Genomic DNA, 24,420 nt, shown 5'->3' on the forward strand with positions numbered 1-24,420 from the left:
CTAAGAACATTGACCAGTGATGTTCCTAGAAGAGTTTTTTACTGGGCTCATTTATTTCAGTCACCTTGAAGTATCTGATATCAGCAAATAACTCGTGGATTGTGCAGCATAATCATCTTCATACCCAGATGAGCAAGAACGTTGTCTTTTTCCTTGCTTGTTTGTATCACTGCCTTATGGTCATAAATGTCCATCATGAGTACATTCTCTTACGATGCAGCATGGTACTATGGTATCATTCACTTAAGACTTTTATCTTTGTGTGATATGAGTCAAACTATATTACTTTTCGTTCCTTCCAAATAATTGTATCTAGCTAGAATATTAAAAAAAAAAATCTATTTTCTCAAAGACACACACAGAGATCCACTTAATTTGAATATGAAAGTCAACTCTTAAGTTCTGAGAGGGGAGGGAAGGGGAAGGAGAAATGTGGAGTCCAAGCTTATCTTCCTTAAAGCACTCTCCTGTAGGAATGCCCTAAACCGTAGGATGGCTAAAAAAAGATCTGCCAGTGGTACTTGGTAAATACAGTATATATTTGTATATAAAGATTATATTTTTATATTATTTGCAGCTGTCTCTAGTGCTGAATAGTAAAATTATCTGGATTCTATTAGTTTTCATTCAGTGTTCAACTCTGGTTGTATTCCTATCTTACCAGGCAGCATTTGCCAAACTAAATCGGCATAGTGTCATTTCCACTAATAAAGGAGAATATTTGTAGCTCAGGGTTGAAATGAGGGGACCTTTGTGCTCTCTGAGCTTGATTGAACAACCAAGCTCAGAGACCACCAAGGAGCTCTCCGTGTTATTTCTCTTAGCAGAGAATATTCCATACGATGATTAAGGCTAGTATCTAATTTATTCTTTACTAAAAATGTTATGGAAATCTTAACATTTGCCCCCAAACCTAATCCCATTGCTTTTATTAGCTAATAGAAGCAGGAGGAACTTAGAAAAGCCAAGTAGAATAACATTTCACTAATTTAAATGAAATTTAGATCTCCAGGACCAGATGGTTTATTTTAGGATACTAAGAAAGGTGACTGCAGAGTGCATTTAACCATGAAGTTTTGATATTTATCCATAATTGGGTATTAGTTTTGGTAATAGGGAATGCCCATTCCATTGATCTTTTGAGACTGCCAGTAAAAAGGACACCTGTGATCAGTTGACTAGAAATTCTGCTACTCGGGTTCCCATAAATAACTCACATTGCGCTATGAAGATTCTTACCCTTTCCAATTCTCTTCAAAATCTTTCCGGCAAGCTTCTATGATTTCTCTATAATACAGGACGCACCCTTGGAAGTGCTGCATGAGCTGGCCCTACCAAGGGTGTGGTCTGCCTCAAATTCTGCATCTGTTGCACTAGTTGGAGCAATGCTGCTGACAAATTGTGTACTTGGTTCTCTACTTCATCCTGATATCACAGAACAGCAGCCATTATTGTTATTTCATCAGCTGTTGCTCCTGCTTGTGGATCAGATGCCATGCTATGTTTTTTGTTGTACTCCTTTTGAAATCTTTGAAGATAGAATAGAATAGAATAGAATAGAATAGAATAGAATAGAATAGAATAGAATTCTTTATTGGCCAAGTGTGATTGGACACACAAGGAATTTGTCTTGGTTCAAATACTATACATAAAAGATACATTTGTCAAGAGTCAAGAATCATAATGTACAACACTTAATGATAGTCATAGGGTATAATCAACAATCAAATCATACTAGGAAACAGTCAGTTTAAATCATAAGGATACAAGCAACAAAGTTACAGTCCTATAATCACAAGTGGGAGGGGATGGGTGATAAGGAGTGATGAGAAGATTAACAGTAATAGTAGTGTACACTTTGTAAATAGTTGAACAGTGTTGAGGGAATTATTTAGCAGAGTGATGGCTTTCGGGAAAAAACTGTTCTTGTGTCTAGTTGTTCTGGTGTGCAGTGCTTTATAGCGTTGTTTTGAGGGAAGGAGTTGAAACAATTTATGTCTGGGATGTGAGGAGTCTGTAAACATTTTCACAATCCTCTTTTTGACTCGTGCAATATACAGGTCCTCGATTGAAGACAGGTGGGTAGTAATTGTTTTTTCTGCAGTCCTAATTATCCTCTGAAGTCTGTGTCTGTCCTGTTGGGTTGCAGAACCAAACCAGACAGTTAAAGAGATGCAGATGGATAGACTCAATAATTCCTCTATAGAACTGTATCAGCAGCTCCTTGGGCAGTTTGAGCTTTCTGAGTTGGCACAGAAAGAACATTCCTTGTTGTGCTTTTTTGATGACGTTTTTGATGTTAGGTGTTCATTTTAGGTCTTGTGATATAGTACAACCTAGAAATTTGAAGGTCTCTACTGTTGATACTGTGTTGTCTAGTATTGTAAGTATGGGAGGGTTTCTTCTAAAGTCTACCATTATTTCTACAGTTTGGAGTGTGTTCAGTTCCAGAATGTTCCAGTTATACCACGAGCCAAGTTGTATAACCTCCTGTCTGTATGCAGATTCATCGTTGTCTCAAGTGAGTTCAATCACTGTTGTGTCATCAGCAAACTTCAGTATTTTAACAGATGGATCGTTTGAGATGCAGTCATTGGTATTTAGGGAGAAGAGAAGTGGAGATAGCACACAGCCTTGGGAGGCCCCTGTGCTGATTGTACAAGATTATGTCAGATGAAAGAAGCCAGGTCTATACATGCAGGTTCAATTTAAGTGTTTTATTGCTGAAAGTCTATGCACAGAAATCTTAACTAATTATCACCACCTGGTAAGAGCACCTGGTAAGAGCTAAGTTTCAACGACAATTAAGGGGGACTTGTTTGTGGCTGGTTGCGACTCTCAATGTATCTATTTATCCCTCTCCTTGGCTCTGTCCTTCCCCTATTCGTAGACTGGACTGCTACATCTGCACTAGGTGATCATCATTATTTAGGGCTTCTTTTATATGCAACAAAAGCAATTTATTTATTTGGAGCTTGTCCTTGGTTTTTCCTCTGCTAACTCCTGAATGCTGGTTGAGTTTTATAAGAAGAGATTTATTGCCATGCTCTAAGCAAAGCTCTGACAAATACAAAGCAACAATCCTGATTAAAAAAATGAGTCGTATTTGGTTGGTTGTTCTTCATTGGTAGTACAGTGTCTCTCATCTTTCAGAGTCATATGAAAAAGACATGCACTTTAACATTTGAAGCAAAAATCAGGAAAAGAAAATGAAGGTTTTGACACATGCAATTCACAATAGAGCCTTGTCTGGCAGGCAAGCACAATCTTCATTCCCTGTACATTTTTCAGAAAATCCAGAAAATAGGAATAGCACTTAGATTTATATACCGCTTCATAGTGCTTTACAAACGACTCTCTAAGTGGTTTACAGCATCAGCATATTGCCTCCAACAATCTGAGTTCTCATTTTACTGACCTCGGAAGGGTGGAAGGCTGAGTCAATCCTGAAATGGTAAGGATCAAACTGTTGGCAGTTGCCAGAGTTAGCCTGCAATACTGCATTCTAACCATTTATGTGCCATTTCTGGTGTCTCCAAACATTTTTCCATCTCTACTGACATTACATAAACATAGAAAATCTGATTTGCTTATATTTCTGTGTGAGCTAATCCTCAACCAATCTATCTTATAACCATCATGCTCATGATCAGACTCCAACAACCTGGTGTTCCCCTTTTGTATTGACAATTCTCTTTATTGTTTGGATAAATGTTCAGCAATTTAGTGAATTGTTTTGCTAAAAGGTATTTTAACTGCTGAATGTCATTAAATTTTGATTATTTAAGTATATTTAATTGATATGTTTGCATACTTTAACTATAATTCTCTTTTTATCTGTAATAGTCAATACTTAAAACAAGTTCTAGGTGGAGGTTAGGAGAAGAAAAGCTGGATATATATCTTATTTATTCATTCAATTTGTATGCCACCCATCTCGCTTGGAGTTAAAGTTTGCCAGATTTTAAGTAATTAAAGTAATACATCAGGTAAGATTGCCCTAGCCTGTGATGAGAATTCAAACTGCTAGGTTATGCTGTTAGATCTCCAATGGACCCATGTTTGCAGAAATTAGATAACCAGAAGAAATCTTTTAGGTTTAAATGTTCCATGAAATACAATTCAAATTTCATAAAAATCCACATACCTTAAAAGGCATAAGCTAGCCATACATAGCAGATACAGTAAGCTCTTAGTGACACTTTAATGTGTAAGATTGAAAGAATGGGTATTTAGTGAAGTCTTAGAAAGGTCTCCCTTTATGTCTATTTCCTATGTAGTTACTATGAGTAACAGGGACACCAGAGTTCAGACTATTTACCTCATATCTATTGGAAGTACCAATCTATGAATAATGAAGCACTTTACAAGACAAAAATTTCGTTCAACAGTGATTTTCTACAGAGGCAACAGGATAAAAAGTCAATTAACTGAAGTTTAATAGCTGCAGAATTCTAGTGTGCACCGTACTGAAAAGAATAACTAAAGACACACGTATATTTCCATTTAAGCATATCCCCCATTTCCTCTATTCAAATAAACAAAATTGTTAAAACATCATCATCATCTAGTCCCAGTTAAAAAAAGAACATTGAACGTTACCAGAAATAGTAAGCTATTACTTCAACCTTGGTCCAATAAGCCAATTTCATATGATTTCTTCTTTCGCCCAAATGTTGTAATGTCTTCACAGAAAGTTCTAACATCTGCTTTCTCATATTCTCTTTGTCTCCAAATTGGCTTTGTCAAGGCCTTTTTCTAATTCCAGCATGTCAAGCAAAAGTTCAGCACAGCCATTTAAGAGTTGAATGGTCTAGAAATGTCACAAATCAATGAATACATTTTGTGCATTCTTTTTCTTGCACTGGTGCAAATATGGTGTGTGAATGAGTACTAATTTGAATGATATTGTGGTTCTTTCTCATTTATTTGGAGATTAGTCTTCTCACCACCAGGGATAGTTTTGTTGGACACTATATCATTGACATTGGTGTGGAGAGGCTACTGGCCATTTTGCTGGGATCAAGGAAAATAATTAACAGGCAAGTGTTTCAACATCTTACTCAAAAGAAAATGAATCAAAAGCAATTCTGTTGAATCTGTCATAGCCCACCTCTGCTCTGTTCAAGCCCTGGAGGGTTTTCCAGCTGCTGTCTCTATTCCAAATTCCCTACTACCCTCCTCTTTCCCCTTTTCTTCATAATTACATTCAGAGTGGCACTTTGAGAGAGCTTCTCTGATCTGTTGCCATGGTTACACAGATGAAAGCATTTTGTTAAAATTGCTAGAAAAATGCTGTCCTTTTAACGAAAATTCCATTCCATTTAATTTTTTTCCCTATCAGCACAGATAAAGTATTTGTCATGAGCCATCTACCAGTAAAGGCTTTACTATGTACGTAGAACACTAAAACGGTGCTGCATTTAAAAACGTAACCATGTTGAATTCATAGATACACACTCACAGTGAAAGCCTACAGAATTGTAAAACATATTCATTCTTTCCTCTAGACTTCTTGACCCTTTCTCTCACCAATGAGAGGAAAAAACTCCATAAAGTTAATTTTTTTACTGTACAAATGCTAAAGCTCACTAACTCAATTTTCTCTGATCTGATGAGTTAGGATTAGTATTTGCAGAATCTCCAGTTAGTCCAATGAAAGGTGTATTCTGGAAGTTGTAATTTAAACCCATTTGGAAATTGCTAGACTATGGAATGGTGACTGACTGGAAACATTGGTCACTTCAGGCTTAATCCATCTTCGAGCACCAGGTTAGAAGAATATGAACAAAGTAGACAATTAAACCTTTTTCAGGATTCTATTAATGTATCCTTACAATGAAGTAGAAGTAGCTTATTTAGTCATGTTTTCTGTTCAGTTTACCTGGAAGCACTGACAATCAGTCACTTGATAGAACTTTTATCAATTTATTTGAGCAGTTAGTGGCAGACTTTTGAAAAACAGACATTAAGGTCCTATTGCCTTCCTCAATGCAAATCAAAATAGAAAATCCATGTGGCAAAAATATTGTATTTCCAACATCGTTCAGTAAATAGATTATCTATGAGATAAAGTCATGGTTTGATTCTTTTTTATTAGGAAAATACATATTGTTAAGAAAGCTATGATTATCTCAGCAAATCAAGGAGAAGGGAGGGAGAAAAGATTTACTTGTGCAGCCTAGCTCAAATTGGAACCTGGATTGCATAGGAATCTCTCCTCTTCCAACACAGCGAACCTGCAGCCAACGGATATTATTAAGCTCATTTATCACCAGCTTGGTTTGGGAAGGCCAGTCCAGTATCATTGATTAATATAAAGTTTCCAGAACTATTGCTTTTCCTTCATCAAGAAGTGGGCAACCTATAGATTCCCATGCAGTTACAAAGCTAATTTCAAACATTATCTGCAAGAAATCAGTTCAAGTCTCTGGTTAGAGAGAGTTAATTCTTTCCTACAATCAGGCCTAGGACAACTTGCTGCAGCTGCTTGCCACAGTCATCTTGCCCTGACTGACCCACCTTGGTGAACTTGCCATGGCACAACTCACTGCATAACAATTCATTGTGGGATAACTCAAGAGAAAGACAAAGAGCATTGCAGTGGGCATTGTCTTGCTTTAGGTTTGAACTTTCTCAAGTTAGTAGTTTTCAAGGCTGGGATAAGCTGCAATTCAGCTTGTCTCTCTCATGAGTTATCCCACATTGACTTCTCCGGAAGTGAGTTGTCCCATGGCAAGATGACTGTAGTGAGTTATCCCACAGTGAGTTTACTGGGGTGATTTGGCAGGGTAAGCCAGCTGCAGCAACTTGCCCCTTTCTGTCTGCAATCTGCTGTTTGTGGGAAGAGAGAATTGAGAAAGAGAAACAAGGGTGTCCATATAATTTTGCATTAGCCCCACCCACTCTTTGTTTTAACCCCATGTACTGCCTGATAAAATTAACCTTTGGGGAATTTGAATCTTCCCAAATAGGAAGGGACAGGGATCTATGCTTAGGGCTGTATTCAGAAAAGTATGCAGCAACAGAGCAATAGTGTAGACTGGGAAAAGGCATGCTACTTTTTAATATCACTAAATAAGACCAAATCAGTCATAGGCTTCTAACTGTCAGGTACAAAGGATCAAAACTATATGCTAAATTGCAGTTGAGAAGATTTATTGATTAAGCCTATAGATAACAATTTATCAATTAAAGCTCAACACTAAATTGATACCAGATAAGAGTCAAAGGAATTCAAGAGCAGTTGGATCTAAGACTGTTTGTGGTAATGTCTAGCCTGATGGCTCATTTAACTCCACTCTCCACCCTCCCTGTTCTGCCTGCTTTTCTCTTACACTAATATACTCTATAAACATACTACATAATTTTAAAATTGTACATATAACCCAAAAGACATTGAGCAAAAGAGATCTGAGAATTCCATATCTGTCTTCTCTAATTGTCACAACACATGGGAATCATATGATAACCTACCTAATTTTCTACCTCTTGTTGTGATCCCACAGCTTACATACAAAGTTCTTCTTAGCAATTATTTTAATAATGTGTGTGTGTGTGTGTGTGTGTGTGTGTGTGTGTGTATGTATGTATGTATGTATGTATGTATGTATGTATGTATGGTATTCAGCTTTGTTCGGGTATTTTCCCATGTCTTTATAGTTGTGCTTTTAAAGTTGTAGCAATGTTTCGGCAGAATCTCATCTGCCATCATCAGTCTGGTGGAATTATTTATCTGGAAGCCTGCATTCACAAACAAAGAAATCTCCACATCACAAAATAAGCAAGCACCTGGGCACAAACAGACACCCTCTGATACCTCCAGCCCAAACGCAAACGCAAACCATTACAATATGGGCAAGAATGGCATAAATGTTAATTTGGGCCCTTACCTCGGAGGTTAATGTTGGATATATACTATCTGCCAACTGCTCCTTTGGTGCAGAATAAAGCAGGGATCTCCTGGTGCCCTACTTTCCATCTCTATTCAGCTATTATACACACAAAAGGATTCAAACTGGAATAATTAACACACCTTTTGGGCTAATATAGACTTACATATTACCAATCAAAATATTTTCATTGGCTGTGGAAAATCCTATGCCCTTCTGATTGATACACCATTAATTTAAATTTTATGTGTTCCTCGGATTTCTGTTTCTATTTTTGCTGAATGTCATTTGTGTCATTATCCCATTTTTTCCCTGACATGCAGATTTTTGCTGTCCAGAAATTACCTTTGTCTCTTATATTGAAAGTGGAAATTGGATGGAATAGGATGGGGCAACAAACATAATCCTTTACACAAATATTATACCTGCCCAGACAGAATGTTTCACAAGGTTCAGTGCAATATCTGTTGGCTATTCACTCTACCTTAGTCTTACAATAATGTCTAACCTGCTTTTTACTGTTTTGTGAAATGTACAGAAGTTAATGAAAATTTCATTCCTAGCACTAAATGGGGAACTTTAAAAGCATACTAGTGAAAAGCTCCATAAAGCAGGAAATGCACTGGCAAGGAAGTAAACAGCGGCAACAGCTACCATACAGTACTAAATTTATTTACTCCTATGGCATATAACAATTTGGGAACAGAACATCTGGCATCTCAAATTAAAACATTTTAAAATTAGGTCTTAACGAGCAGAAATAAAAACCAACAAATTGACTTTTTTACATACAGTACTTCTCGCAAGGCATAGTGTAAATCAGCTATATAACAAGAAGCAATAAAAACAGATTTATTTATTGTACTTCCTGTTACCAGTGATCAAGCAGAATATGGAAATTAATCTCTTATTCCAAACACACATCAGGCAACTCTTAACTACAATGCAATTACCTACAGAAGCATTATGCAAAAAGTAGTAAGCTAATATAGATTTCTGTGTAAGCCAGCTGCAAAGGAAGTTGGAAAGATCAACCTCTTCCCAGGAAACACGGGGCACCCCAGCAGTCTCCAAGCAGGGAAAAATAATTTTCAAAATGTCTCTACAACATGATGTTACAATAAATCACACAAATTTATTCTAAAATATTAATTTGTCCAAAAGAAGTTTAAATTACAAATGAAATGGAAATGGAAATAACAGATAATAATAGAAATCACACTGAATGTAAGGCTGAAAAATCAGGAAGGCTATCAAGGATTGCTTTTCCCCCAATATGGGATTGTCAATCCATTGTCTTCTGCTCCCTTCATAGATATTATAGACAATTCCATTACTTTGGCATACTCTGAATGCACACACATTCAAGTTAAACTTCAGAGATCCTAATTTTCTAGCTTTGATGCACCAACAGACTAAGTACTACATTACAACTGCAAATGCATCTCTTATGAAGAGAAGGTATTTATGTCCTAAATGTTTTAAAAAATAATAAATTCACATGAAAAGAAAATTACTACTAATTATGAAAAATCATTAAGGGTTTATTTTGGTTAATATCATCCATCCCTAAATTGTGAGCCTTTGTTCCCAGATCTTGTAATAATAGTTGTTGATGAGTTTTCTTTTCTTTTTCTCTGTGTTTCTTCTATTTCTGTTTTGCTAGGAAATATTAATTTGATGAGATCCTTTTTCTTGTTGGTGCATGTTAAAGAATGCTTTCCCCCTCACCCCCTTAAATATTCTTCCTATATTTGTAATCAGCTATGTTCTGGTCTGAAAGCTAAAGGTTAACTAACATTTTTCAGTCTATTAAAAATAATTTTAACAAGTTAATCTTTTCTGTGTACATATTCTTCAAAAATGATTTGGACATCATGTGAACAACTCTCTGCTATTCATTAAATCATCCAGACTTTTTAAAGGCTTCCATGCAGGTTTGAAAAAATATGTAGTTGTGGCTTTTTTTAAAAGGAATTGTCTCCTTAAAATTCATGACTTTTAAATCTAAACCTGGAAAAAAAATCAGACTGCTGTAGTAAATGCAGGAAGGTGTTGAGCTGCATATGTTTGAAGTTCAGTGTCCTTCTAGATCATTTACAAAACATGGTTATCACTACGGTTATTATCACTAGGCTATTCCTGAATGTTGTTTCTCCAGAACTATTTAAGAAGAATGGATCCAATTAGTTTTGAAGCCAACCTGATGTCAGAAATAAATACTAGTACTTACTAGTACAAGCTACCTCTGACGGATCAAAGTCAGACCGGTAGTATCCGTTGCGACAAGTGCAGATGGCAGCAGCTTCTGACGTGGAGCGACTGTTGGGAGGACATTGTGTGCAGACTCCTGCTCCTTGATGAGCTTTGAACATCCCTGCTGGGCAAGCTACAAGATAAGACACTTTTTTCTTAATCAAAATTATATAGCACAAAAAAAGATTAAACTTGCTTTGATATATATTATCCAAAATGTTGAAAAAAAAGACATTATCATAGTTTTAATGTAGCATTTACTTCTCTTAATTTTAATAAAATTCATGAGGAAATGTCTTGAAAACAGACAAAGAGATAACTAATCTATGGATAACTAATCTATGAATGCCTTGGGACTGACTTTGTTGCTTATGCACTTTGCTTCTAAACCACTTGTCTGGTACACCTAATAAAGAGAAAGGACAATAATCAGGATAAATCATCAACTGCAGTTATAATACATGCAGCATTTATAACATCCTCAGAGTAAAACACTGTTAAGTTATAAAAGCCCTGACTCTATTAATTAAATGCTTAGAAAAATATTAAGATTTTTTTCTGCTTGGTTGTTGAAAAGACTTTTAAATAGACCTCTGACAAATCTTTGTAGGAAAGAATTCCATAAACATGGCATTTCTATTGAAGTATCTTTTCTCTTCTGACCTCTACGTTCATCTAATTTGGTAGAGGCATCTGTAGAATAGGCTTAGAGGAGTACATGCATTCTTGATTAGATGAATGTTTAAGATATCTTTCTTCACAGCTTTTCAACTAACTGAAATAGATAATGCCAGGACTTTGTATTGAACCCAGAAAGGAATTGTTGCTACTGTAATTGGTAAAAAACATAGAATATGATCATGCTGACATGTTCCGACTAATAGTCTAATTGCCCTATTTTAAAATCTTTGCCAAAACTCACAACTTTTGGTACATATTTTATTAAATAATCTGAAAGTTTCTGAAAGTAAAAGACACCATATATCTGTAGCAATCCCTAAGTAATAGGAATTGGTTCTGAGTCTCCTTAGTGCCAAGGTATTCTGTTATATGTTGTTTTAACAGTGAAATGGATGGCATATAACTTTAAAAAGTAAATGCATGTAGGTAGCAATCTGAGGGGCAACATTTTATTGTGAATTTTTGCATTTATAATATTGAATTGGAAATGTTATCTGATTAATTTTTAACATGGAAATTCAGGACTGTGAACCAGATTGACAAGTGAAAAAAAATCCAAAAGGAAGTGGCAAAAATTGCATATATCCTTATAGTCGGTAGGGATTAAGCTCAGTTCAATGGCATATTTAATTTTTAATAGCATAATGTACATTTCTTCAAAACTCAGTACAATTCTCATTCAATTTATTATTATACCATTCTGCCATTTGAATTGACCAACAATAACTCCTAAGGGAGATTCATCATAAGCATATTGATAATATCTAGACAAACCTTCTATCCAAGCAATTCTGATTATCTGTTATGATGGAAATCTTGACCAGCTCCTGAAGACTATCAAAATTTGGAAAGGGATTAAAAAGTGGATCTTGAATCCCCGCAAGACTAAACTGTTGTTGATAGGGAAACAGTCTGGTTTTCTGTATGCTTATGTGGTGACTCTAGATACATTAGTTCTCTGAGAATTATGGAAACTGCTAGATAATATGCTCTACATGGGACTGCCTCTGAGGACTACTCAAAAGCAGTAGCAGAAAAAAGTTGCTTTTCACATATAACACTAGTATTATAGGCTTTCCATAAGTTATCACAAATTTCTATGTGTAATTCAATAGCAACAGCAACAACTATAGCTCTTAGACTTATATACCGCTTCACAGTGCTTTACAGCCCTCTCTAAGTAGTTTACAGAGTCAGTATATTGCCCCCTCTCCCCCCCGCAAATCTGGGTCTTCATTTTACTGACCTTGGAAAGTTGGAAGTATGATTTAACCTTGAGCTGGTGAGATCTGAACTGCCAACCTGCTGGCAGTCAGCAGAGGTAGGTTGCAATACTGCATTCTAACCATGGCTCATATTTAAAGGAAAATCAGTGTTGCTTTTCATGTACAAAACCCAATAATACTTGTAGGATTATTGCTTTGAGTAGAATCTACCCACCTAGTCTACACATCTCATGGGATGATCCTGAAAATTCATTACATGGGAGATTTGGAGGCAAGAATTTTAAGTCTCTGCTTGTCAGAAATGGTTTCAATTTTCTGGAACAGCCTTCCCAAGAGATCCTTATGACATTCTCATTTCCGCATATTTAGGAATGTGTTCAAAACAGAGTTGTTAACACAAATTTTAAATATTTAATATAAATGGATACACATCATCTTGTTTTGTTTCATGATATATTAACTTCTTTTAGTTTCGGTTGTAAATCACTATGAATATTCAGGGGGATTAACAGTACACAAATAAAACAAAGACCTTTCAATAATATCCTACTCCTAACTAAACATTCTATTAAAGTAAATCATATAAGTATCTATTTGAAGAATTCTAGTAAAATGTCATATTCAAGCTTGCAAATGAAATTATTCCAGTTTAATGACTTAAGCGACCACAGCTAGATATGAATGATGTGTAAGAGTTTGTATCTTTCACAAACTACCCTAAAACTGTCCCAAAGATGCTTTTTCAAAAGGCAACTGGACTTGTTTTTTTTAAAGACATTTCTGAAGAAGCTTCTTGGATGAGAAGCAAAACATCTTCAAGGAAAAACAAGAAACTCCAGTTGCTTTTTGAAAAAGCACCTCTAGGACAACCATGACCTGGCTGACTGAGAATCTTCACAGACATTTACCCTAAAACTGCTATCATTATCATTCTTATTCTATTTTGATGAAAACATAAATGGTGGCCCTGACAACTAGTCTAACTAGTATTATTTCCAAGTTAATTTATGCTTTGTACTAATCTGTTATTATAGTAAAGATTTTTTTTTTACTATTCATTAATGGTACAATGACACTATGAAACTCTTGCAGTTATAATCAATAGCATTAGCTGTTAGTATTCATTTTGATTCATTTGTAATTTCTCTTTTTTCAGCATTGTAGCCTTGGAATCAGGCATCTAAGACATTCATGCAAAACTGCTGCTACTAATTGTAAATATTTGTATAGCACATATATTTTTATATGGCACATTACTTCAGAATTTCAGGCCACTATGTTTAGCTGACCCTGCCCAAATGGCCAGCTGTCAAGATTTTTGTAGCATGGCATAACAGTTGCAGTCTCAACTGAAGATATTCTCACACAATTGACTATGTTGTAAATGTTAACCTTTTCAATCCAATTGGTAGCTTTGGCATTGGGGCAGAAGGTTTTTTTGTATTTGTTTTTAACCAAGCCACTAGAATTCAATATTCTGAAATGTCTGGCTCTAGTTTTCTAATGCTAAGATAGAAGTGTACACAAGGAAGACTGAGACAGCTGGGAACTCATCTTAATGAGATAGGTGAGCTAAAATTAATAGTTGACATGAGTCCAGTATGAAATTTTTGTTTGGAGTGGGAGGTTTCGAAGCTGAAATAAATAAACAAATCTAATATATATATATAACAAGCATTGACATGGAATCGTCTCTTATAATCATAATGAAGGATGATATGCCATTAAGAATAGAAACTCACGAAGCCTACTGTAACACATTTCTATTCATTTTGGTAGGCTGTGAATGTCTGATTTACATAATAACTGAGTAATAATATGCTTTACATGCAGAATATCTACATTGTGTGACAATAATCAAGATTCAATTATTGTCACAAAAGGTAGATAAAGAAATAGGGATAGTGAGGATGGGTAAAAGAATAAGAGAATAAAGCAAGAAACTGTCTGGAGAATAGTCCCATTCAACTTTCAGTTGTTCAAAGATTCCTTCTTTGATCACTGTTAACAGTTTCTCATTATTCATATGAAGATGTCTCCATATTCATGAAAGACACCTATAAAATCTTTTGATTATCTTATTCCAAATTGCAAGCATTTTTATAATATCACCCTAATATGTGTTCAACAGAAAGTTAGCAATATACTGTATTTATAAATACAAAACTAGAGCACTGATGATGGTTGGATCTTTGCATATATCTACCAACTCTGCATACTTTGTGACATTCAACACAAAATGCCAATGATGGGAAGAATTGGTTGCTCCAACTACTATGGAAAATGCCTAGCCCAAAGCTGAATTAGTTGTATTTTCTTTTCTCCCAAATGTCTTTCTTTACATATCAATTATAATATGAAAGGAAACAGATGGATCAAAGTTGCTGTAAGGTAGCAACTCTGAAGTTTATAGTCTAGATTGCATGTATACTGAATAAAAGAAAAATATTGAAAGATCTCACTGACCTGAGAACACTAGTTGAAGTGATATGTAAGCAGAAAGGCAATTATCAAGAAATTAGACCTCTGTCAAAATAGGACCTTAGAAAAAAAATTGAAAAAAATAAAAAAATTGCCTTATTTTTAAAAATGCTACCTTCTGAAGGGGTGTTGGTACTTACCTGATATGCCCATTCTCTATGAGCTGCAACGAGCATCCAGACAGTGGGAGGTGCTTTGTCTCTGCTCGATAGGCTGGGCTTATCGGTTGGGGTGCTGTTGCTTCTCCCTGGCTCCTCCCTAGCGTCCCCAAGTTTTGGTGAAGATGAGGTCATGTGATCCCCACCCTCTTCTGTGATATAGTCATTCATGGGTTTCTGTATTCTGTTAGTTGTTGGCTGGAACAGGATCCCACCAGAGGGATACTGGCTGGGGCTGGATGCTCATTGCAGCTCACAGAGAATGGGTGTATCAGGTAAGTACCAACGCCCTTCTCCATTGAGCTGCTCCGAGCCTCCAGAGAGTGGGACATACCAAAGCTTGTCTTGTCTTAGGGGAGGGTCTCTGTCTGGGGTGGAGCTCCCCCACTGTCCAAGTGGACTTGTTGTAACATCCTCCTGCCAAAGGAGGCTTCAGCGGATGCAAAGACATCAATTTTGTAAAGTCTAATAAAGGGCAATGGAGAAACCCATGTCACTGATCTACATATTTCTGCTATAGGAGCTTGAGTGGCTCAGGCCATTGAGGTTGTCGCACTTCTTGTTGAATGCGTTGTGATGCCTCTAAGCACTGGTAATTATTGAGTCTCGTGCGCTTTGGCTATTGTGGCTTTCAACCATCTGCCTATAGTTGAAGGTGAGATCTTATGCCCCTTAGTGGTTGGTTGAAAAGATAGAAAAATGGCTTCAGTCTTCCTGAAGGGAGCCGTTCAATTTAAGTATATATGAAGAGCTCTGCGGACATCCAGCTGGTGCCATTGATACTCTAGTTCTTGTGAAGGCCTAGGGCAAAAGCTTGGGAGAACCAGTTCTTGTGCCCTGTGGAAGGCCGAGTTGACCTTTGGTATGAAAGTGGGGTCTGGCTGCAGAACAACCCTGTCTGTATGAAAAATACAGAGGTCCTTTCTGGCTGCTAGTGCCGTGAGTTCTGAGATATGTTGTGCTGATGTTATAGCAATGAGGAAGAATATTTTGTATGTGAGAAAATGAAGACTGGTAGTTTTCAGTGGTTCAAATGGTCCCTTCGAAAGTGCTGTGAGTACTTGTTAAGGTCCCAGGTCGGGTAACAATGTACCACTGGTGGACATAGATTTGTGGCTCCACAGAGAAAGCTCTTTATCCAAGGGTGGTGAGAGATGGACGTTAGACAATGCCAGGTCACCACCGATGCAATAGCTACAACCTGTTGTTTTAAGGTGTTTGGTGAGAGACCTCTGTCAAGTCCATCTTGAAGAAACTCTAAAACTTTTGCCACTGATGGAGCAAAAGGGTCTACTTTGGATTCTGAACACCATTTATAGAAAATGTTCCATGTGGCATTATAGATGCGGCTCGTTGAGGGGTGCCAAGCTGCTTGAATGGTGTTGATCACCCTAGTCAAGAGGTTCTCCTTCCTTAGATGTCGCTACTCAACCTACAAATGGCTAGGTGTATTCATTGAGGGTCCAGGTATTGGATTGGTCACTGAGTGAGTAGAATTCTGTGTGGTGGAATTTTCCAGGGGTCTTCTGTGGACAGACCCCTCAGATCCGCAAACCACGGTCTCCTGGGACAGAGTGCCACCAAGATCAGTTCCACTTTCTCTTCCAGCATCTTTTGGACCACTTTGGGTATCAACGGGAGAGCGGGGAAGGCATATAGGAGTCCCTGAGGCCACCGGCAATGGAGGACTTTGATTTCCAGTAAGTGATTGATTGCTGTCTCCATCAGGTTCCATTCCTGGAAATAGGGCATTTCATGAAAAAATTCAGGGGTGTGGAGTGGAACTCTAAAGCCAGTCCAAATCTGATGGTGTCACACACCCAGGAAACTGATGTGGAAAATTCCCAACGGTCTGCAAAGAGTCTCAATCATCCTCCAATGGGAACAAGATTCCTAGATTTATTGTGGACGATGGAAACCTCTGTTTCCTGTCCCCCTAAAAAGTCTCTTCCCCATCCCCCCCATGAGGTCTGTTGGAGAATTCCGATCTATCAGACTGCTGGGTGTCCTTATATCCTGATACCCTCTGGAATCTAGGGGAGAATAGACCTTGATAATAGGGATGAAAAGAGCCTCTCTGAAAGGGCTGATAGTTCCTGATGTCTGAGCGCCGAAGAAGGGAGGGGAGAATCTTCTTCTTGCTTCTAGTCTCAATTAACAGCGGATCCAGGGCAGAGCCAAATAATTTGTCAACCAAAATTGGGGAGGAAGCTAGCTTCCATTTATGTTTGGAATCGGCTTGCCAATTTTCAGCTCGGGCCATGGCATCACATGTTACAGCCCGCCGTTTGCTCAGCCAAAGCAAACGGCGGGCTGTAACCTGTGATGCCATGGCCCGAGCTGAAAATTTGACCAAATGAAAAATAGCATCCACCAAAAACTCTGCAGCTGCAATCAATTTGGCAATGTCCTGATGCGTTCTAATATTAGACTTTGGTATGGTGTCCCTTAGGTGGCAGAGCCATCTGAGGGATGTCCTAGTGAAGAAGGACACGTCATTGCTGCCCTTATGGCCCACGCATCGGATTGATGTGCCTTTCTGAGAGTGATCTCAGCTTTCTTCTCCTCTGGTTTAAGGGCCTCCTCCACCTGGTGGGAATAGTGGAGGAGGATGCCAAAGCCACTACTTGCTCGTCTACTTTCAGGGTACTCAGGGAATCAGAGAATTCTGAAGCTAAATTGAAGAATTTTTTATCAAAACTTGTAGGGGCTGGATATACTGCTGCTGAGGTCCACTGTTTCTGGATCAGATCTGAAAATATTTGTGGAACCAGAATAACCTCAACCTCGTTAATGGGCTGTGAGAAAATCAGATCATCCGATTCTTCTAGAGATTCTGGTTGTAGAATAGAAAAAGACTTTTCAAGGCAAGCTGTGGTTTTTGCCTTAAAGAAGAGGGATCTGAACAGTTGGGGGCAAAACAGTCCCGTAAATGTAGGTTGGTCAGGCTTGATGTCCTCGTCATCAGACATGCCTCTTTCTAGGGGCCCCGCTTCCAGGGAGGCTTCATTATTGTGAACTGAGACTGCCTCTAATTGATCCATTTGATCTTCTCCCTCCTCCTGGAATTTGTGTGAATGTGTATAGGAAATCATAGAAAGCTCCCCTTGAGGAGGTACCTGAGGATAATGCAGGTCAGTTTTGCATAGAGATCTTACTGATTGTGAGTTGCATTCTGACACTGGTCTCTGCCTGGCCATCATAGATTGTTGCACCCCCGCTGCGATCCCCCTCCAGATTGCCAGCTCCATCAATGCTTTTGTTGTTTCTGGAATCTCATCTGGCAGCAACTTCTCCTGGTGTAGGCCTGCAGCTGTTGGGGTGAAAGTTGCCTCTGGGGCTTGATGTGAAACCTGAACTCTTGATGAGGCCTGGACAAAATTAGTAGGCCTAGCAGGCATGGACAGATCTAAAGCTACTGGAGTGGGTTGAGGCTGAGGCAGTGGCGTTGGAGGGGAAGGCTAGGAAGACCATTCAGCCTCTCTAGTGCATTTATCAGTTTTCCTTTCCAGCACCTTTTGGCGTTGGGTAGCATCTTTCTCTGATGCCTTTGAAGGATTTATCATTTTTTGGACTTATCATGGCTCCGTGCCTTAGCACCACTTCTGCTTGCCATTGTACTTCTTTAATTTCCTCAACAATGAGGAATCTGTAGTAGGTTATAATTATATATATATATATATATATACTGTATGAATGTATCTATGTATCTATCTATGTATTTATTGTTATATAGATATGGATATGGATATAGATATGGATCCTGCACCACCCATAGGGGCAGGAACCCTATGAATAAGCTCTCTCCCCATTTTTGTTTTAATTGATTTGAATTAAATTTGTTTATAAAATTTGAGAGGATTACACTATGTTGTTAGTGAATATTATAATTCCTCCTGTTGAATTGACTCAATATTCTAGATGAATGAAAAACGAATTTACATTTAATCCATTTTTTTGAGAATGCTCTATGTAAGGGCAACTGAGATACAATAGGCCCTCCACAGCTTTCTGAGCAGGCTAACTTTTGGCCCGGTGCTGGCTGTGCTGCTGCCGTGTGTGTGTGTGTATGTGTGTGTGTGTGTGTGTATGTATGTTTTCTTAAGTTTTCGCAGGTACTTACATGTATGGTATTCAGCTTTGTTCGGGTATTTTCCCACGTCATTATAGTTGTGCTTTTAAAGTTGTAGCAATGTTTGGCAGAATCTCATCTGCCATCATCAGGCTTCTGTATTGTGTTCATTGTGCCCACAATACAGAAGCCTGATGATGGCAGATGAGATTCTGCCAAAACGTTGCTACAACTTTAAAAGCACAACTATAATGATGTGGAAAATACCCGAACAAAGCTGAATACCATACATACATACATACATACATACATACATACATACATATATGTATAATATTCAGCTTTGTTGGGTATTTTCCACATCATTGTAGTTGTGCTTTTAAAGTTGTAGCAACATTTCGGCAGAATCTCATCTGCCATCAGATGAGATTCTGCCGAAACGCTTGCTACAACTTTAAAAGCACAACTACAATGCCGTGGGAAAATACCTGAACAAAGCTGAATACCATACATGTAAGTACCTGCGAAAACTTAAGAAAACATATATGTATATGTGTGTGTGTGTGTGTGTGTAGGCGTTTGGCAAAGAAATGTAAAACAGCATTCTCTCCCAGAAAAGCAACTGCATGACCAGGGAAATCCCAAAACCCCTGAGGCTGCTAAAGTGGCCAGATTGCCAAGGCGATCTGCTTTCTGTCGTTCCGACTGCTTTCTTGCCAACTGAAGTCGGAACTTAGTAAATAGAAACCTAAATTTGGAAATCTGTTCTGATCAACCTAATTCAAACCTTTAAATCCTGCTCCAGCCAAGGATAAGCTGTCTATCCCACCAAAGGCTGAGCTAAAACTGGGGGACGCTAGGGAGGAGCCAAGGAGGAGCAACATCATCCTAACAGTTAAGCCCAGCCTATTCGAGCAGAGACTAAGCACCTCCCACTCTCTGGATGCTCGGAGCAGCTCAATGGAGAATTCCAAGTGATTCAAATACTGAAGCTATTAGCTAAAACAACAAAGAATTCTTAAAATTCTATCAGCTGGGCTGGAATTACATATTCTATGTTCAACTGTTCTTACCATCCTTTTAGTTTTTAGTAGATCTGAGAGTGATTTATGGATAAAAAAAACTAGAGGCAAATCAAACATTCCTCAAGTATGGTTTCAGTCAAATAGGATAACTGAATGGCAATATAAAATAGGCACTCTAATTATGAATGTCCTGACTGGCACTAGGGAGATTTAATTATTTACCTAGATGTTTTTTGTTTCTTTGCTGTCTGTTTGAATTTGTGCTGCTGAATTTTGGTTGGGTGTCTCTGTTTAGAGACCACTCACTTTATTCACAAAGTAAATCTGTGTTTATAGCCTGCTGACTTTTTTGATATTCTAAGTTTTATGCTTTTAATTCTTGAGCTTTTAAAGTATTTTCATTGATGAAAAAACTGAACGTTATTTTATAAATCCATTTATGCATTTGGTCTATACAGTGTTATAAATTTGATTCTAAAAGTACTTGGGGTACAAACATAGCACCTGTTTTTCACTGTCAATCAGCTGCATTTTTTCTGGCACTAATATAAATATTAGCATACTTGGTTAGTTCTTACTGGTTTCTATAATTCCTAGATCCCATAACTGCTATATTTTTGTTTATGAGATATCTGAAAAGGCAAATGGGGGTACAGATATTTGAAAAGGAGGACAAACTGGATGAAAAACAGGACACACTACCTAATTTTCTTAGCATTTGTGACAAAAATTACCATAAAGAACTCTCCCCCCAAGTATAATACTTAGGATTACATGCAAATTAAATTATTTTTCCCAGCATCAGGAAGATTTGTTTTTCAATCACATAAATGTACTAGAGCCAGTAAGGAGGCAAAAGCATTCAGCATGTACTTGATTAAGGTATGAAAATTCCAGATAGTAACTCCTGAGGTACGTATCAAGGTCACAGAACAGAACTTGTTAACTTGCAGTTAGCACGTGTTTGGGAGGCACTTCGCAGCACAAGAAAGCTGCTCAAGACAAGATTACTTGTGATACTCAAAGGTATTGGACAATCTTTGATTGTAAGGCTAAGTCTGCCAAATGGAGTACATAACAAAAAAAAAGGAGGAACTGTCTTTCTAGACATCTGGTAGATATACTTCTATAGCAGGGGTCTCCAATCTTGGCAACTCTAAGCCTGGAGGACTTCAACTCTCAGAATTCCCCAGCCAGCTGCCTGCAGAATTCTGGGAGCTGAAGTCCTCCAGGCTTAAAGTTGCCAAGATTGGAGACCCCTGCTCTAGATTACAGGAGGTCCTTGGTGTTCTCTGGGCTTGGTTGTTTTCTTGCAGACATTTCACTACCCAAACTATGTAACAACATTTCAACCCTGAACTATAAATATTCTCTCTTATTGGCATAGGACTATCCATGACCAAAGTCCAATTAAAGATAGAAACTATAAAATACAGAAGCATAAATTTCATCATAAAAGTTTGTATAAGGAAGACTATCAGAGGCATAGTGGGAGAAACCTCACCAGTTGACTTACTAACAAATTGAAGTTTTGCAACTGGCTAATTTTATGAAAATGTTCATGCCTTGTTCTCAATGTCCCACAATCCAATCTGTTTCTTCCTTCTTTAGTCTTTTTTTCCAAAATAAGATACCAGAGAGCTTAGAGATAAGATGAGGGAAACTGAAGCTGGTAACCAAGGAGTAGAATCTGGACATTCAGACTAGAGGTTGTATTCAGCAGGTTCTGACTAGTTCTGGAGAACCGGTAGCAGAAATTTTGAGTAGTTCAGAGAACTGGCAAATATCCGCTCTTTATCCTTCCCCTGCCACGCCCACCAAGCCACACCCACAGAACCGGTAATAAAAAAAAATTGAATCCCACCACTGATTTACTTATTAACACTGAATTCCCTGGGGAATTCCTTGCTATAGAGTACTTAGTGTTCTCTGAGCTTGGTTGATTGCAGAGACTTCTGACTAGATAATGAATTACCATCCTAATTCATGATTCAACCCTGAGCAATGGTTATATTCTCTTCTGTTGAAATTCCTTGCTAGCCTAACACAAATTATACCATTAGGAGGATTAGGCAGGTCTGATCATTTTGATTTTGCTCAATGTCATTATTTTTCCAATGTCAACATAATATTATCTCATAACCCTGAAAAAAACTCAATATAGTTTTACTTTATGTGCAATTTTACTAATAAACTAGTTTTCTTCTATAAAATCCAACTGTGCCTATTATTTTCACTTATTTGTTATTATGCCTTCTTCAATATTGTGTGTAAATTGTTTTAAGAGACGCAATCTACTAGAATTGGAGAAGTACAGTACAAATATTAAAATGTAACTGCATTTCAATCTGCACACTGATTTGGAAAATGCAAATAAATCAAATTTCTCTCCTTATCCATGACTATTGAATTACAATCAATATGCTGATAACGCTCACTTTCCCTTTTTCCTCATATTTGGACTATGCATGCTTTGTACTAATAATGGAGTAAATGGAAGTTACACTGATGTTAAATCCTGAAAACATAGCAAATAGAATGGGTGATTTGAAAACAAAGATACAAGTTTAGAAGTGAAAGCTAAAATCATTCACCTATTATGATTTTACTGAAAGAGATAGTCTATTAGCCTACTTTCTAAATATTGAGAGAATAGGAGCAAAACAGAATTTCCAAGAAAGTGTGTTCTATATAGCCTAAGATGGAAAAGGTCTTCATGTACTTCATAGATGTGCCTCTGCAGATCTATGAGTCTTCTTACAAACTTTGTAGTCAGACAGATTTGCAATAGGGGAGACAATTCCTCATGTACAGTAATCACACTTTAAGATCCTTGAAGTTTTAGAGGTTAACTTTAATTAACTATGAAAAGCAACTGGTAACGTATAGATTTTCAGTTAAAGTGTTATGTGGTCCCTGCTACTTAGATCAATTAGTATCAAAGCCTTCACATTTTCAATCAATTGCATTTTCCAGAAACTTTTCAAGAGAACAACAGAACCACATCACAATATTAAAATATTGACATGTAATTAAGCATGGATATTTGTGGTCAAACCTGACCAAATTCAGAAGAAGCCACAGTTGATTATGTATTAATTATGCAATACTGCTCCTTACCACAGCTATTACTAGTAAATCCAAAGGCAGAAGTATTAACAGGAAAAGTACACCAGCTACTTGTTTTACAGATAACATTTTACATGAACATCCATTGATACCATTTTGTCTAGCATTTACCTTTTTTTCACAAATTCTTGTCTCCACGTGGAATGTGAAACCCATGGTGACATTTTTTCCTTAAGAAATGTATCTCATACATCTTTGCAGTGACAGAGATAAAAAGAAACTAATTCTCATCCGTTGCCTGCTTCTCAGGATATCAACCATCTTTTCATACTAAAGGAGGGGAAATTAATAAGAGCAAACTGAATCAATCACTTTGAAGCAATTTCCTTGAGAAAGAGTAGGCCACCTAATCTTTACTGAAAATTTTCAACATCTAATTCAAAACATAGAAAAGTATCCTGTTCTCCCAGTTCTTTCAGATAGTAGAAGGGATTCAGAATGTGCCACATTAAGATAGGCAAAAGAATCACAAACTCTTTTTGATAAGAACTCAGTTACCACCATAATAACTGAAAACATTATTCATGGGGCATTCTAGAGCTCATAGATACATTACTTTCTTGATAGCTGATTGTCAGCTTTATCAGCTAGACCAGACAGGAAACACAACAAGATAAGCTAATTCTACTTTACTGTAAAGCTAAATTAACAAATCTTGTAAATCTGAAAACACAATATGCCCACTATTTCCCTTACAGCCCAAGAAATTATCCAGCTGCAGGCCATGCTATTTTTCAGAGGATCATTCCCTAGGCCGAATCTCCCAAAGTCTACACTGATGTAGCATTTCTTAGCTTTAAAGTCTATTTTAGACTAAAGTTTTCACAAGTTTTGATCCCTGGCCAGGTCAACAAAGGCAGATGGGATTGAATTCCACTATATTCTGTTTTTTAAAGAAGTTTATATCCTTTTTACACCACACCTCTATTATTATGCTCATAACATAACAAGAGACCAGGACTAAAGGAACAATTTTTTGTTGTTGCTGCTGTTATTGTTTCAACTGTTCTACTCTGGACATAATTTGTTCATGTTTATTCATAAGATTCTACAAATTGTTGCAATTGGTGTAGTTGATGCTGCCCTTAAGAACTGCTTAAAAGTTGAAATTGCTTGACAAAACATCTCAATTATTTAGCAGGTTCATATATTTAGAATGTTTCTTGCCAGCATGAAAGCAAAAAATACTGACACAAACATAATTCATTTTTTTACTTTAAAATTTTTGGTTATTGTATGTGAATGACTAAAATCAATTGGGTGGTTGTTTAAAACTGTTTAAAATGGCTCCACTTTTAGAAGAACTGAAAATGGAACTTAAAAAGTTCAAAGAAGATACACAAGAAGAGAGAGGTTTTTGGCTTCGTATTTCAGTTCTTAGAAATGGAGATTTGGAACTATGAGAAACAACAAGAAATGCCTGTAGAACAAGATTGCAACAAAGAAGAAGCCATATTTAATGAACAAGTAATCTTAGGTGGGGGGTAAAAAGGACAGGGG

The 24,420-nt window shown here is 37.3% G+C and overlaps 1 protein-coding gene across 5 annotated transcripts in view; it reads right to left on the reverse strand.

The window, feature by feature from the left end:
- The window catches only part of EPHB1 (EPH receptor B1), a 387,419-nt gene that overhangs the window by 84,948 nt on the left and 278,051 nt on the right, over positions 1–24,420 (reverse strand). For all 5 annotated transcript variants that reach the window (XR_015743549.1, XR_015743550.1, XM_087933101.1 and 2 more), the window contains exon 4: positions 10,126–10,281. Coding sequence is in view for 3 of the 5 variants with exons in the window: in XM_087933101.1 (XP_087789227.1) it covers positions 10,126–10,281 (156 nt within the window). In the remaining 2 variants the exon portion in view is untranslated. The remainder of the gene's footprint in view (positions 1–10,125; positions 10,282–24,420) is intronic.

The sequence above is a fragment of the Pseudonaja textilis genome, chromosome 4, assembly GCF_049901715.1.
Source record: "Pseudonaja textilis isolate UNSWEBS1 chromosome 4, rPseTex1.2, whole genome shotgun sequence".
NCBI lineage: Eukaryota > Metazoa > Chordata > Lepidosauria > Squamata > Elapidae > Pseudonaja > Pseudonaja textilis.